General features: G+C 42.1%; 2 protein-coding genes across 5 annotated transcripts in view; one reads left to right on the top strand and one right to left on the bottom strand.

Annotated features, from left to right (window-relative positions):
• The window catches only part of MAP3K4 (mitogen-activated protein kinase kinase kinase 4), a 71,679-nt gene extending 65,381 nt beyond the window's left edge, over positions 1-6,298 (top strand). For all 4 annotated transcript variants that reach the window (XM_027686941.1, XM_027686926.1, XM_027686935.1 and 1 more), the window contains 4 exons: positions 3,686-3,808; positions 4,364-4,470; positions 4,677-4,856; positions 5,759-6,298. In XM_027686941.1, coding sequence (XP_027542742.1) covers positions 3,686-3,808; positions 4,364-4,470; positions 4,677-4,856; positions 5,759-5,779 — 431 coding nt within the window. In that variant the 3' untranslated portion in view covers positions 5,780-6,298. The remainder of the gene's footprint in view (positions 1-3,685; positions 3,809-4,363; positions 4,471-4,676; positions 4,857-5,758) is intronic.
• A 1,125-nt stretch (positions 6,299-7,423) lies between these two features.
• The window catches only part of AGPAT4 (1-acylglycerol-3-phosphate O-acyltransferase 4), an 83,497-nt gene continuing 77,032 nt past the window's right edge, over positions 7,424-13,888 (bottom strand). Inside the window, exon 9 of the mRNA XM_027686993.1 lies at positions 7,424-10,168. Coding sequence (XP_027542794.1) covers positions 10,083-10,168 — 86 coding nt within the window. The 3' untranslated portion in view covers positions 7,424-10,082. The remainder of the gene's footprint in view (positions 10,169-13,888) is intronic.

Below are 13,888 nucleotides of genomic sequence, written 5' to 3'. Positions count from 1 at the left end.
CTGCTACTGTGTTATTGTCGTCTTGTTAACTTTGTTGTTAGCTCAGAACTCCTGCCATTCCTGTCTTCCTGATGAGCACAAGGCAAGGAAGGTCATTCAGCAAGAGACAAAAAACTGTTCAAGAGGAGGCTATGGGCATGTGTCATGCTTTCAAAGAGACTAAGTAAAAGAGTATGCAAAAGCTGATTTTCTCATCCAGGAGTACCATTTGGCCTGCTTGTTTCCTGAATCAATTTGGCTGCTGCACTGCTTAAGCACTGGCTGAGAAATGTCTATGAGCTCCTCTTTTTCTGGAATTATGCCACAACCTCTAGTGGGGCTTTTGGTACTGTTTTTTGGACTCACAGGATTTTCCCCAAACCCTTTGGACTATCATGCTAGTGCAGTTTTCACTGTGCTTACTATGGGGCTGATTTGGCAGAGGTACAGGGTGTGAAACTTGATTTTAAATGGTTTAGGTCATGACTGTTGTTTTCTCTAGCAGGAGTATGGCTTTTGACATTAGCTCTTTGTTTGCAGTTTGCCCACAAGGTTGTCCTGCTGTGGTATCACAGCAGGAGGGCTGTGCAGAACTGGGAAACCTCTTGCCTCTGCCAAGTACATCCAATGAAGATGCTTTTGATAGCGTATGTGTAGGGGGAGAGAAGGAACAACAGATGGACGTGCGGTGCCTTTCTGCTGTATCAGTTGTGGTCTCTGGGTTAATTTTGCCTGTTAACCGTGCAGATATGGTAGGAATTTTCTTACATTCCCAGTAGCATTAACTGTCAAAACTAGAAAGCATTGGGCATCCTCAAAGTACTGCCCTTTTGTCTCCTCTCCTCTTACTGAGGTCCTGCTAGATTCTGTGCAGGTTTCTTTAACAAGGAGACCCTTTTAAAGACTCCTTCCAGAGTCTGGTCTTGGTTTCTGAACAAGCAACTTACAAAACAGAGGCTTCAGCAGACAACACATCCAGTGGAAGCCTTATTCAGCTGACAGAAAGTGTCAGCAACATGAATTCTTCTAGTGCTGTCTCTTTCTTCTTGGGGAAACTTTAGTGCTTTGTTCCATTTAACAGTTCCAGGTGCTTTCAGAAGAGGGCTCACAGGAGCTTTCATGATAACACTTATGCTGAATTGTAAGCACTTTTTATTAAAAGGGACAAACTTTGGTTTGAAAGGCCTTAGAAGTAGGTTCTGAACTGTATGAAACAAAATTATCCCAATAGCATTAGACTTAGAAGAGAGATTGTTGCACTTTAGCACTACCAGGCTCCACCCACTGTAGGTAGTTGGAAACTGCTTTTGTAGCCTTCTCTGAAATTTTCATGTGGCTTTCTTGAGGAATGGAAACATAGGTTTCCAAAACATCCTTGAAAAAGTGTTTGTTAGAGATGGCCATTTTTCTTAAGCTCTTTGGGCTAAGCGCACCTACTTTCTCTCTGACAAGCAACTGCTTGAAAATCATTAGAAAAGCTGTTGGCAGTAGTTCAAAGGAAAAAGCAGGTGTCACTCTTCTAATGCCAGGAGTCTTAATGTCCCATCAAGCTACCTTCTTATACTCCTTTGGTGTGTTTCTGGATTCTCATTCATTCAGGAAGCTGAGGGATGGTCTACCCAGCTCCATTACGCATGCCTGTGATTGCAGGGTGACTCTGGACATGGATGTCCCTCTGATAGCAAAATGCAGAATCCAGCCAAAGAATTCTGATGTATGTGTAGGCATCTGAATGCTGGAGGTGGAAAACCTATGGACACAATGTGCAGAAGAGTTGTATTCCCTGAACCTTAGTTCTTCTTTCAGAAATTGTAAAAGCCTACAATACTTAAAGGTTGGAATTTATTTTTGTTAATGATTTTGCTCCCCCTTTAATTGCAGTTCTGTGTAATTCCTCTTGGACTAAATAGTTATCAACCATTCTCACAATAGTTAGAGAGCCCTTTGAGAAATGGGCAGGATTTTGGCATCATTGACCCTTTTTTAACTTGAGCTTTTTGAGGATTCTTTGTATTTTTCACGAATATCTTGGGGATGCCCAGCCAAGCTAACTGGAAAAAGTCATTAACTAAGACAACACAAAGGAGGAGCAGCCAAGAATTTCTGCACTGACCTATGTTCAAGGTGGAACAGAAATGAGAAACTTTGGAAGGTTTATTCACATGAACCATTTTTGAATTAATCTTTTATGTGACTTGGGAAGAGGCTAGGTGTAATAAAATCCCCAACATCTACTATTCCTAGAGTAGGAATTCTACTCTAGGAATATTTTCCTAGAATAGGAATAAATTCCACACTTTTCTTCTGTGCATACCATCCATCTTAAGAGAGATCACAGCTGAAGCTCTGTTTCTGCCAGGTGATACTTGCAACCTACTTGTGGCTTCATTGTGATACTTGCAGAATCCAGGCTTTGGCCTGACATATATAGTGAACTCCTTCTGCTCTGTTTTCTGTTGGCTGTCAACATGCATTTTGGTAGGATGTTGAGTGAAAGAGAACCACGGGTTGTCAAAACCACTTGGCTTATTTTGCAGTGTTGTGTTGAGCAACTGACTCGAAACCAACTGCAGATTCCCCTTGGAGATTTTTAACTATCCTAGAAACTTCATTCTAGGGTAAGCAGGCAGCATAGCTAGCTATTTTAACAGTAGCCCTCCTCCAAAAATTACTCAGGAAGTAGAGTGCAATAGGAGTAGGCATTTGGTAGTGTATGTAATAAAGTGCTCTAAGCTCCATTTTGCAAGTCAGCTGTGACCATATAATCATTAAGGTTGGAAAAGACCTCTAAGGTCACAGAGTCCAACCTTTGACCGACCACCACCGCACCAACTAGACCATGGCAGTAAGTCCACATCCAGTTATCCCTTGAACACCTTCAGGGATGGTGACTCCACCACCTCCTTGGGTAGCCCGACCACGCTTTCAGTGAAGAAATTCTTCCTGATGTCCAACTTGAACGTCCCCTGATGCAGCTTGAGATTATGTCCTCTCATCCTGTCACTGGTTGCCTCGGGGAAGAGACCAATCCCCACCTGGCTACAACCTCCTTTTAGGTGGTTGTAGAGAGTGATGAGGTCTCCTCTGAGCCTCCTTTTCTGCAGGCTTAACAACCCCAGCTCCCTCAGCTGCTCAACATAGGACTTGAGCTCTAGACTGCTCGCCAGCTCTGTTGTCCTTCTCTGAAGTTTCTCCAGCACCTCAGTGTCCTTCTTGAAGTGAGGCACCCAGAACTGGATACAGTTCAGCCACGCTAGGTGCTGAGTACAGAGAGACAACCACTTCCCTGGTCCCGCTGGCCACACTGTTTTTGATGACAAGTATGGTATCTGTCTTGACTCAGCAGAACTGAAAAGATGGCTGGTGGGAGATTTAACACTCACAAGGAGAAGTGCTGGAATTCCTGAATTCCTGGAGGAGTAATTTCTTGTAACAACCTTGTATGGAAAGTTGTTGAATTTGCCTGCCGTACTGCTTTGTGTTTTGAACACTTGTTGTCAACTTCCAGTACGTTTTGTGATAACACAAACCCACCAAAACATCTTTAATGCTATCATGTTCCACACTTAATCCACAGCTAAAGATCTAAGTGTGAATTCAGCTATCATCCACTGTGTAATTTCCAAGGGTATATATTAAGAAGCCCTCATTCCTCTATTCAGCTCTGGTTTAAACAAGTGTTACTGTGTTTCCTTTTGTTTCCTAGGAGCCAACATCTTTCTTACCTCATCTGGACTGATTAAACTAGGAGACTTTGGCTGCTCAGTGAAGCTGAAGAACAATACCCAGACAATGCCTGGAGAAGTGAACAGTACCTTGGGGACTGCAGGTAAGGAAGCTTGTGCTATGCAGGTACTTGTCTACTTACCAATAAAAGAAGATATCTTTGCCAAAAGTCTGGAGTAAAAGGCTGGAGTAAAACCATGTGCTTCAGGGAAACTTGATTTTACCTCAGCTAGTTGTGCTTTATATCCAGAAGCCAGACATCAGTGAATGGTATAACAGGACAGATAACACTGTATTTATCTGGTAATCATAAAGATGTTGGAGCTTGTGTTTTCTGGGGTTGTATCTTTCTCTGCAGTCTTACTGAAACAGTACTCTTCTTACTGAAGAGCTGCTTAATCTATTTTCAAAAAAGGGCAATAACTGAAAGCATGTAGTGTAGCAGCATTTTCACTATCACTTTTCAAACTGAAAGACAGTTATGCTGCAAATGTGTCAAAGAACAAGAAGCTAGCAAATAGCAAAACTTGGCAAGAAAAGCTGAGTAGTAGTTCATTACACATGTATTAAAAAGCATTTGGTTTACCGAGTTATTCACTTGATATATGCTGTTCCTTCTGCTCTATGAACTGATGGCATCATATATGTTGTTTCAAAGCATACATGGCTCCGGAAGTGATTACTAGAGCTAAAGGAGAGGGACATGGACGTGCAGCAGACATCTGGAGCCTGGGCTGTGTTGTTATAGAGATGGTCACTGGCAAGGTAGGGATGTTTCATGTGCTGACAAAATGCAAACTGTTCTTACCAGTTTCTCTGCAAATTCTGGTCCCACTTTCAGCAGTTTGTCACACGTAAGTCTGCAAGTAATGGGGTGGTTTTTAATTTCCTGGAGTACAGAAATACATGCTCTAGTGGATAGCAAGTTACTCACTAAAGCTTGCACTTAGCAATGCTGTTACCTGTTGCAGAGGCCTTGGCATGAATATGAGCACAACTTCCAGATCATGTATAAAGTGGGGATGGGTCATAAACCTCCTATTCCTGACAAAGTGAGCCCAGAAGGGAAAGACTTCCTTTGCCACTGCTTGGAAAGTGACCCAAAGATGAGGTGGACGGCCAGCCAGCTCCTCGATCATCCTTTTGTCAAGGTTTGTCTGATGACTTCAGCTACAAAAACTGCAGATGGGCATCGGAAGCTTTTAGTTGGCTTCATTGTTTGCGGTGATGCCACAGGGCTTGGTATCAAGTTGATGCTGTCCAGAAAACGTGGTGTGGAAACTTTCCAGAAGCACATGTGATGTTTTTAGCAAACATTTGACTATAGGACCTGGTGTGCACCATGCAATGAACTTTCACAGCTCTTTTGATATGCATTATCTTTATGTTGAAAAGACTAGTCAGGCTTCAACTCGGTGGTGGCTCATTGGATCTGAAGGGCTCTGTGCTGAAAACTTTAGCAAGTACATATGTACAGGTTTCTAGAGATAAAGGCCTCTTCCATAAAAAGTGAAACCAGCACATGGTAGAGAACTCTACCATCCTTCTGTGTAAGGGTCTACTTTAAGTTTCTATTTGAAGTTAAGTTCATATTGAATGTTTATCTGGCAGTTGGTGTAACAGTCTGCAGTTCTTGCATGAACTATGGTGTGAGTCTTTCCTTAAGAATAGGCAAATATTCACAGCTACAAATTGAAGTATACTAGTAACTTCTTTGAAGAAGTACAAATGTTATTAAATTCTGTCCCATTTTCCAGCACAAAGTTGTTCAGTAATAGTGTGTTTGAGATCATCATACCCATCCCTCATCAGGGCAACTGTAGCCAGATCCCCTCCATCACAGAGGCGAAACAGGGCTTTAAGCACCTAAGGGTTGCATGGTGACAGTGGGAATGGCAGTACACTCGCATATAAATGCTTGTTATGCATTATCTGTGTAACAAGGGAGAAGGAAGAAGCTTCAAAGATGTTTGATGAAGGTGCTTAAGAAATTGATTTGTTGTCATCTTCTCTAGGAGACCACTGAAGTAACTGTCTTTTGCTTCCTTCACAGGTTTGCACAGACGAAGAATGAAGTTACTCAATCTCTGGCCTTTTTTGTTCTGACAAGATTTTAATCACTACTGTATGTAATATTTACATAAAGACTGTGCTGAGAAACAGTATAAAAGTTGAACTTAACGAAGACTGCACAAGTGACGGGCGTCACTTTCTCTGCTGCTCCTGTACATTTTACTTGGCACATGTTGCTCACGTGACGGTGTCCGCAAGTTGGAAGAAGCTGCATGTTTCAGTGAAAGTGCCATTACTACTGTATATGGACCATACCTTTTGTTCTTTCTCCTGTTTCTCATTTGATTGAGAACTGTAATGTTAATATGTAGTATTTTTGAACTCTTTAGGTTCAGAAAAATGCTGTAGTGTTATCAGGCGTTATGGACCTTGTTTTTTAATCTGTTTGAGTGCACTGACTGTGAACTTTTACTGGTTTTTTTGTTTATTTGTTTTTGGCAAGCTTCAGATTTGTTATGCACAAGGCTAATTAACGAAATTTTAAAAAAAGTTTTTTCTCAATAAATGGTTTATTTTAGGAGATGTTGGTAAAGGGTTTTTCTTCAAAAAGGGGGGTCGTGTCACATTCTAAACTTTTTTGCAACACTTGTGTAAGACTGCTAATCTAATCTAACTGGAATAAGCTGCTTTTATATTGCGAGTCAATGTTTTGTCAGGTTTCAAGATGTGCAGTGCAAGATGCTTTTTACACAAGTGATAACAGATTTAAGGTTCCCCTCCTTTTATCTTCTTCTGAGGAAAGGTGGTGATGGGCAATTCCTGACACTACTTATTATCTCAAGGATAACTTCCTTCTTGAATGTGTGCCATGGGAACAGGGAATGCTCTGCATGGCATTTCTGTGGTCTAGAGAACTGTTTAAAATTATTCTTGTGTTCTGTTTGGCAAAACCAAGAACTCACTGTTAGCTTTATAAAACTGATTTCTGATCCTGGGCTTTGATTTCCCTACCTCACCCCAGCTGTCATCAGTCTCAGATAAAGGAGAGGTTAGAAGTGGTGAGCAATTGGAAGAAACAGCCTGCAACACATAATCTAGTTGATTGTTTGACTTGCTTATCACAAACAGGTAACTTAAAACTGTTACTTGTAAACATTAGTGCAAGTTTACATATTCCTGTTACAGCTTTATTCTTAAAATAGGAACTTGCTTCTGGTATTTGGTTTAATTCTAGTGTCTTGTCTCTTCTCCTAATCCACAAGTCCTTGGTTAGTCCCAGGTGTGGGGTGAGCTGTTGAGGACGTATCACAAAAACTGACTTTTCTAGAAAAGTATGAGCCTTGCTGTGCGTGTCACGTGTGCAGTGTATTTAGGCTCTTAAAAAATACAATGCTGAATTTAAACAAAGATTGTCCCTTCTTTTCAGCTCTCTATTTTCAGTTATATGATAGGAGGGGAAGTATGTTGTCATCCTCAGCAAAGGACTGTGAAAGTAGTTGAGGTAAAAGTGCCCCTGGGTTTGCTGTGTTCTTCAGTTTGCAGTGTAACAAAAGTATGTGAGTGATCATGTGTCCTCACTTGCCTTGTTCCACATGCCCTTGTACACAAACAGGACCTGTGGACAGCTTTTAGGAGTCAGGATAGGGGTGACAAACTGTTACTGGTTTGTTGTTGCCAAGCAAAAGAAAACTCATTCATTGCACAATGGCTTTTCATACTTTTATTTTTGTATAAACAAACATTAAGACTACTTTTGTTAAGGCAGTTGTAGAACATACAGTTGCTTGTGGGGATGAGGGGCAAACACTGCTTCTTAATGACCTATGTCATTCTTTTAATACAGTGAACTGGAATAGTTTAACTTTGGCAAGTACCATTAAGCTTTCCCTATTTGTCAGTGAGTGCTGGAAGGGCCCAGTGGTGCAGTTCTTGTGCGCTGGGAATTGTAGAAGTACTTAGGACTGATCAAGAGTGGCATGTTTGGCCCTCAGCCTGTTCTAAGGGTTGGTCCTAGGGAAAGGGGTATGAAATAATCTAAGTACTCTTTCAGAAGTATTTACATGTTTGGTATTTTCCTCTGGGAGAAGTGGCACTGGATGCAATTGGAGAGGAAAAGGCTGAGATTCCTAAGGAATATTAAATGTCTTCCCCACTACATGTTAAATTTGTGACCCTTTAAAAAAGGCAAAACAGCTGGTCTCTGTCACTACGTGAATATGTATTTGCTGCTCAGAACTACTCACCTACCACCCTGAGAGGCCCACTGTATCTGCCAGGTAATGTGTACAGTAAAATTCTCTCCCCCTTCCGCTCATTTGCAAACTCTTGTGTACAGGTCTGGCTCACTAATGTGCCTGCTCATTACTACAAGACAGCTTCAGACTACAGCTTATAATACTCAGTTTTTCACTGGTAAGATTGTTAGAGCAAACAGAGTGCAGGGCATGTGCTTTATTAAATGAATACCCGTGTAAGCATGGCAGTATTTTCTGCTCTTGGGCTCTTTTTCATGTCTTGGAAGAAATACAGTAGAGCCCATGTTTGTGTTCATTGCATCACACAACCTATTCCAGAAAGCTTCAGAGCATAGGGAATGCGTGTGTACACAAGATGTGTGAGGAAAAAAGCCCCTAAAACTAGTCTCTCACACTTCCCATAATCTATTCCTTCCTTCACCTTGTAAATTTTCCTGCCTCCTCTACCAGTAAACTTCACTTACTGCCCCATGCTAAAAGCACTACTCCACCTGCTCTTTAGGTGCTGCATCTTAAAAAGGTGAGTTTCTCTATTATCTGATATACTGAACAGCTCATACATATTTCATGGAATGATTCATATTCTGGTGTATTAGCCCCTGTTTCTTCTGGCCTCAGTTTTATTATAGGAAAAGAGAAATGTTTTTATACCAGCTGCTAGAACTAAGACTGCCCACTTTTTTCACTAGAGACTATCCCTGTTTAATTCTACGTGCAGTGGAAATGGACTGTCTTTTAAAGTGCCAGTCATAATATCCACTGCTAAGTATCAGGATGTGTAGATTTTAAAAGATAGTGGTTTTTTCCAATCATAACTGCTGGTATTTAGAAGTCCCCTCTCTTACTTTTCCTTGGGGGTTTTTTGTGTTTTGTGGGTTTTTTTTCTTGTTTTCTGTGATTCTATGAAGTTCTTCTTAGTAATCCTTATCTCTGAAAGTTTAAAAACAGGAGGCCTCTGCCCTGAAATCAGTACTAGGAAGGTCAGAGCAACACCATTTTCCTGAGGAGCTTGATTCTAGTTTTATTTAATTCAGAAGGGGGTCAAATCAAGTCCAGACAGATATAAAAAACCTGAACCATATTGCTGCCCTAGGTCTTTGTCCTAGTTCCCCTCTTCTCCCCAAAAGAAAAGATAATTTAACTATTACCACAGGCTGTTATGAGGCACCAAGTAAACTAATTTTTAAGAAAAGACAGACACACAGATTAATTACGATCACTACATTATGGGTGTGGTGCATACATTTTAATGCACACTTCGCATTATTTCACTACACCATGCCCAGTTATTCCCACCATTGCTAGCAAGGCCTAGAATTTTAAGTAGTGTTTAAAGCCAAAAGGAATTTTATTATGTCAGTTTTTCGAAACCATAAATGGAATTTACTCTCAGAAGAATTACAGGTTTCAGCTATCCCTCAGATGTATGGCCTCAGGAAAGAGAGGGCAGTGGCTAACTTAGCTCTGCTCAGGCCACAAGGCCAAATTTTGCTCCAGGTTATGCTACTGCAAGGCTCTGATGTCTGGATGTCCAGGGTCTGGCTGAAGTTTTAAAGGGCCCCATAGTCACACTGTGGCAGTAAGTTCTAGATGTACAAAAACTCTACTGCAGTTCTACCAGTTCAGCTGAGCTGCTTCAGTCCAATACTGGTATAACCAAGCACAGAATCTTACTGTACTGTATTTAAACACTGACAGATTATGGTTGTTAAACTGTGTGATCTACACAACTATCAATTTTAATCATCTTGTAACAATCTCCTGACATTAAAGCCTGCACCTCTGGTTAGTTTCCAGGTAAAATCTCTTCATATAAGCACGCCGGAATTTATTTTTTTCTTCAAAACTTAAGACACTTCATAGGAAAACAAACCAACCACACAAATGCAAACCTGTTGTGGAGAGGATATGAAGAAGTGCATCTTTCAAGCATGTCATCAGCCCAAACTCCCAGAGAAAAACAACAGGAGCACAAATTCGGATATGCATGGCAATTGCTCATCCTCCCTCTCCTCTGATCTCACTTGAAGGACTGTGATATGCACTTAAGAGTTTTCAGCAGTTGCATTTGTTCCCTTTGGATTGAAGCAGTCTCTGAAGATGCTACTTTCATTTCTGCTTGTTTTCATTGTTGCCATAGGCGGAGCCCTTGTTAATTTCTGTAACCCCGATCATCCATCTGACACCAACAGAAGCTGCAAAATAAATACAGTTAAAAGCTGCATTGCAGGCAAGGACTGTAAGATCTGCACAGGTGAAAGAGATTAACAGTGTTCTCAGCCTTACAGCAGCACAGCATTAAAGGTAACTGCCCACACTACCCTGGGTGACCTTCGATGGGAGGTGCATTTGATGCTCCCAAACCTCCACATCAAGGTATTTGCCGATGGCATCTCATGAAGGAAGGCCCTATCCCACCAGCAGGGAAGAGGCTACAAGGAACCAACACAGGTGTGAGGCACAGGCATGATGTGCTCACCCCTGTTAAACCTGGGCAAGGCCAGCTTTGTAATGGGATGCTTTGGGGCTGCTGTTTCCTGGCTTTAGTGAGTTGAGTGATGAAGTGAACTAATGCACATGTCTGCATGCAAGTTGTGGCAGGGGAAGGGAATTCTGCTGGCTTTCAACAGCCCCCGTGCCTGGAAGAGAGCACAAGCAAGCACAAGGGCACTTCAGATCTTGATAAAAAAATGTGAATTGTAATGGATATGTCACAAGAGGCCAGGTTAAATTAAAAGACTTTTATAGCTGATTTAGTGGTAATAATTTACCATATGCAAGGATTATTTTATTTATTCGTAGCACCTAAAGTGCCTAAGTTAAATGCAACTTAGCCTTAACTCCTTGCCTCACAGCTTGTTTTTTTTGTCAAGGGGCTCAGCTGCCCAAAATATTATTCCCTAAGCTTCTGCTCAGCTGCTCTACATATCCAGAACTGCCATGCTTCTTTCAGGCCTAAACCTACTTTGAAGTCACAAACACCTTCCCTCTGCTCAGAATGCTTTTTCAAAAAAAACCCAAAAAACAAAACCATCCAAACCAAACAAAAAAACCCAAGAAAGCCACAATCCTGCCCTAAAGCCTCCATATCTCACCTTCTTTCTGACTGATGGTGAAAAGGCCCAGTACTGTGAGATGCTCTGTCTCATCCCCATCAGTCTTTACTTCTCTAAGATGACCCTGGACCAATTCTTACCAGCCAAGGGACTCGTTATGGTTAACTCAGAGCCAGAGATCACTAAGAGAATCCCAAGGCTTCATAGCACTACCAGTCACCACTTGTGAACAGCAGGGCTGATACAACACCTTGTGTCCTAGCATTTGAGTGGGAGAGGGCTGGTACCCATTGCTGCCCTGTGCTTTACCAGTTGCAACTTGGCATTGCAATATCAGCCCCAAAAACTTCACTAGAGACTCGTGTTTTGTAGTATGACAGTAAACTGACAGTTTTTAGAGTGCAAGTGGTAACTGGACACCAGAGATGAGTCACACATGATGTGACACCACGATGGGTGGACAGTGGGAAGCTGGTCTGTCCACAGGGCTGCCCTCAGGTCTTTCGGATGCCAGGAAAGCAGGGCCCTCTCACAGGCAGAAAGCTATGCAGTGAACTGCCCAGAAAGGGAGCTGTTTCCAAGGGGGTTCACTGTCACTCACACTCCACTGTCAATCTATGAATAGAAACACACACAATTGAAACAAGCAAAGGGTTTCACTCTCACAAATAGACAAGACAAAAAGAAAACCATCTCTGACATTTAACTGGCCACGAGCTGGGGAAGAGAAGAGAAAGATCCAACATGTAGCCTGCAGTCTGGGATCATAACATAATAGTATGAAATCATTAAGATTTTAACCACAAGGGATAGAAACAGCATCTGGAGATGGACACAGAGCATAAATAAGAGCAGCTGTTATAGCAACCACACAGCACACTGGAGATTTCATCCAGTTCCAAGAATGCCACTGCCTGGATACAAAAAAATACCTAGTTCAGCAGTTTGGATGTCTTTTTTTGACCCACTCCTTTGTCCCTGTTAAAAGCTGCCACTGCCTTATGTCCTCATTTCACCCTGTAGCCCTCAGCACCCTGGGGAAGGTGGGGTGCAACGAGAAGGGACTGCTCATGTTTGCCAAGCCTGTGGAAGCAAAGTGGAGGTCAGTGCTGGGGTGCCTCCCTGGTTTCTCCCTGCACTGCCTGCCTTCTCTCACAACTCTCCTGGGGCCTCAGTGCATACCCTAGTGACACCATCACATTTAAGGATTTATTCAGTTGTTTTAAATACAACTATAGTAAGGGTAACTTTGGGTGTTTTACTTCAAGAAAGAGGTAAAAGGGAGATCAAGCAGGAATTGTGCCTAAATTATTAGCAGTGAGAGTTTAAATCCGCCCTGAAAAAAGCATGAGGGAAGCTATCAGCTCAGGCATCCCTGCACTGCTCCACAGCAAGTGGCAGAAGGTAACAGAGCTGCCATCTTTTTGCCCACCATTACTCAGCATTCAAAAGATGCAGGAGGTTGCTGAGGACCTTCTCTGCCTGCTGGAACACTGGAAGCTGAGGGAGGGCTGAGCTAACACAAATAAACAAAGTCAATACTGTAATCTCTTTCTTGGAATATATTTTAGCTCCAAGAAAACCACCACCTCCACACATAGTATCACATTCTTCAGCAAAACCCTAGCTCAGAGCAAAGGATTTCCACCTTTCTCTCACACCTCAGAATTTCATCTCGTCTGTTACCTTGCCTTTGTACCACACAGCAAGTGCTATAAGCAGCACAGCAGGTAGGGGCATAAAAATTTCCCATATATTGTTTGCTGTACACTTGAGTTATATAGGTAATACTCTGAAATTAAGATATGTACAACTAAAGATTACAGGAATGGCAGAAATTCCCACTGAATTCCCACTGAGGGCCTATCTTACATTCTATGAAGAGAAGAAACAAGCAACAATAAACCCCCAAATTTTAGGCACCAGGCTGAAAGGCCAGACTGTCTCCACCAACAAGCAGAATCAACACAGGCAGAATCCTGCACATGATTTATATCCTTTTGTAAAATTTACTATAACACTGCTGGCTTGTGCTCTCCTCACCTTCCATCCATCTCAGCCTAGGGACACCAAGAGCCTCACTGCCCAGGTCACATCATGCTCCAGCCCTTTGGTTCACACTCTGCACTTGGACATTGTCAAGTCCTCAAGGACTCACAGTTTGTACTATACAGCACACATACAACAGCTCCCACAGGATCCAAGCTGGCTAATTACTCCTTACACTTAGTTCAGATGAAACACTTCTCTTGCCTATAACCAATACGTAATTGCTGGCCCTGTGCCATCTGCCCAGATGCCATTGTGCTTTTAGCATTAAACATATAAGAGCTGCTTCTCCCTTTAAAAGCCCAGAAAAGCCCACTCATCTTTTCCCCTTTTAACTGCTGTCGACAGCTCTATAATAAATTACTTCTAAAGCATGAAGGGTGTCCTCCTCAAGTTACCAAAACATGAAAGGCAACCCCTACTGGATTCTTTGAAGCCAAATAAGACTGGGGAAGCAGGGAGGAGGGGAAAAAAAGAAGCTGCTGTCAAATACAAATGCTGACATTTGACAGACGCGCTCACTGCTTTAACACCAAAATATCAGCACCAAGTTTTAAATGGCATTTATGAGCTAAGTACATAAATCTCTTGCTTTGTGTCCTGTGAAACTAAACCTGGTTTTCAAAAGAGACTTTTGTCCCTCAAACTACCTGAGCATTTATCTTCTGAAGCAGGGACTGCCTTGTGTTGGTTCAAGTAGTATCACAAAGAAACAATGCAGAGGATACCAAGTAAAGCACCTCTTAGTAACTCTGCTCTTTCCTATCAAAACCTATAAAAAGGTTTATCTTGTGCTGTCTGCACCTATAT

The sequence above is a fragment of the Neopelma chrysocephalum genome, unplaced genomic scaffold (genome assembly GCF_003984885.1).
Source record: "Neopelma chrysocephalum unplaced genomic scaffold, ASM398488v2 Primary Assembly neopelma1_23, whole genome shotgun sequence".
Classification (NCBI taxonomy): Eukaryota; Metazoa; Chordata; class Aves; order Passeriformes; family Pipridae; genus Neopelma; species Neopelma chrysocephalum.
The sequence above is the reverse complement of the archived record's forward strand: the minus strand, read 5'-3'. Positions and strand labels throughout refer to the sequence as shown.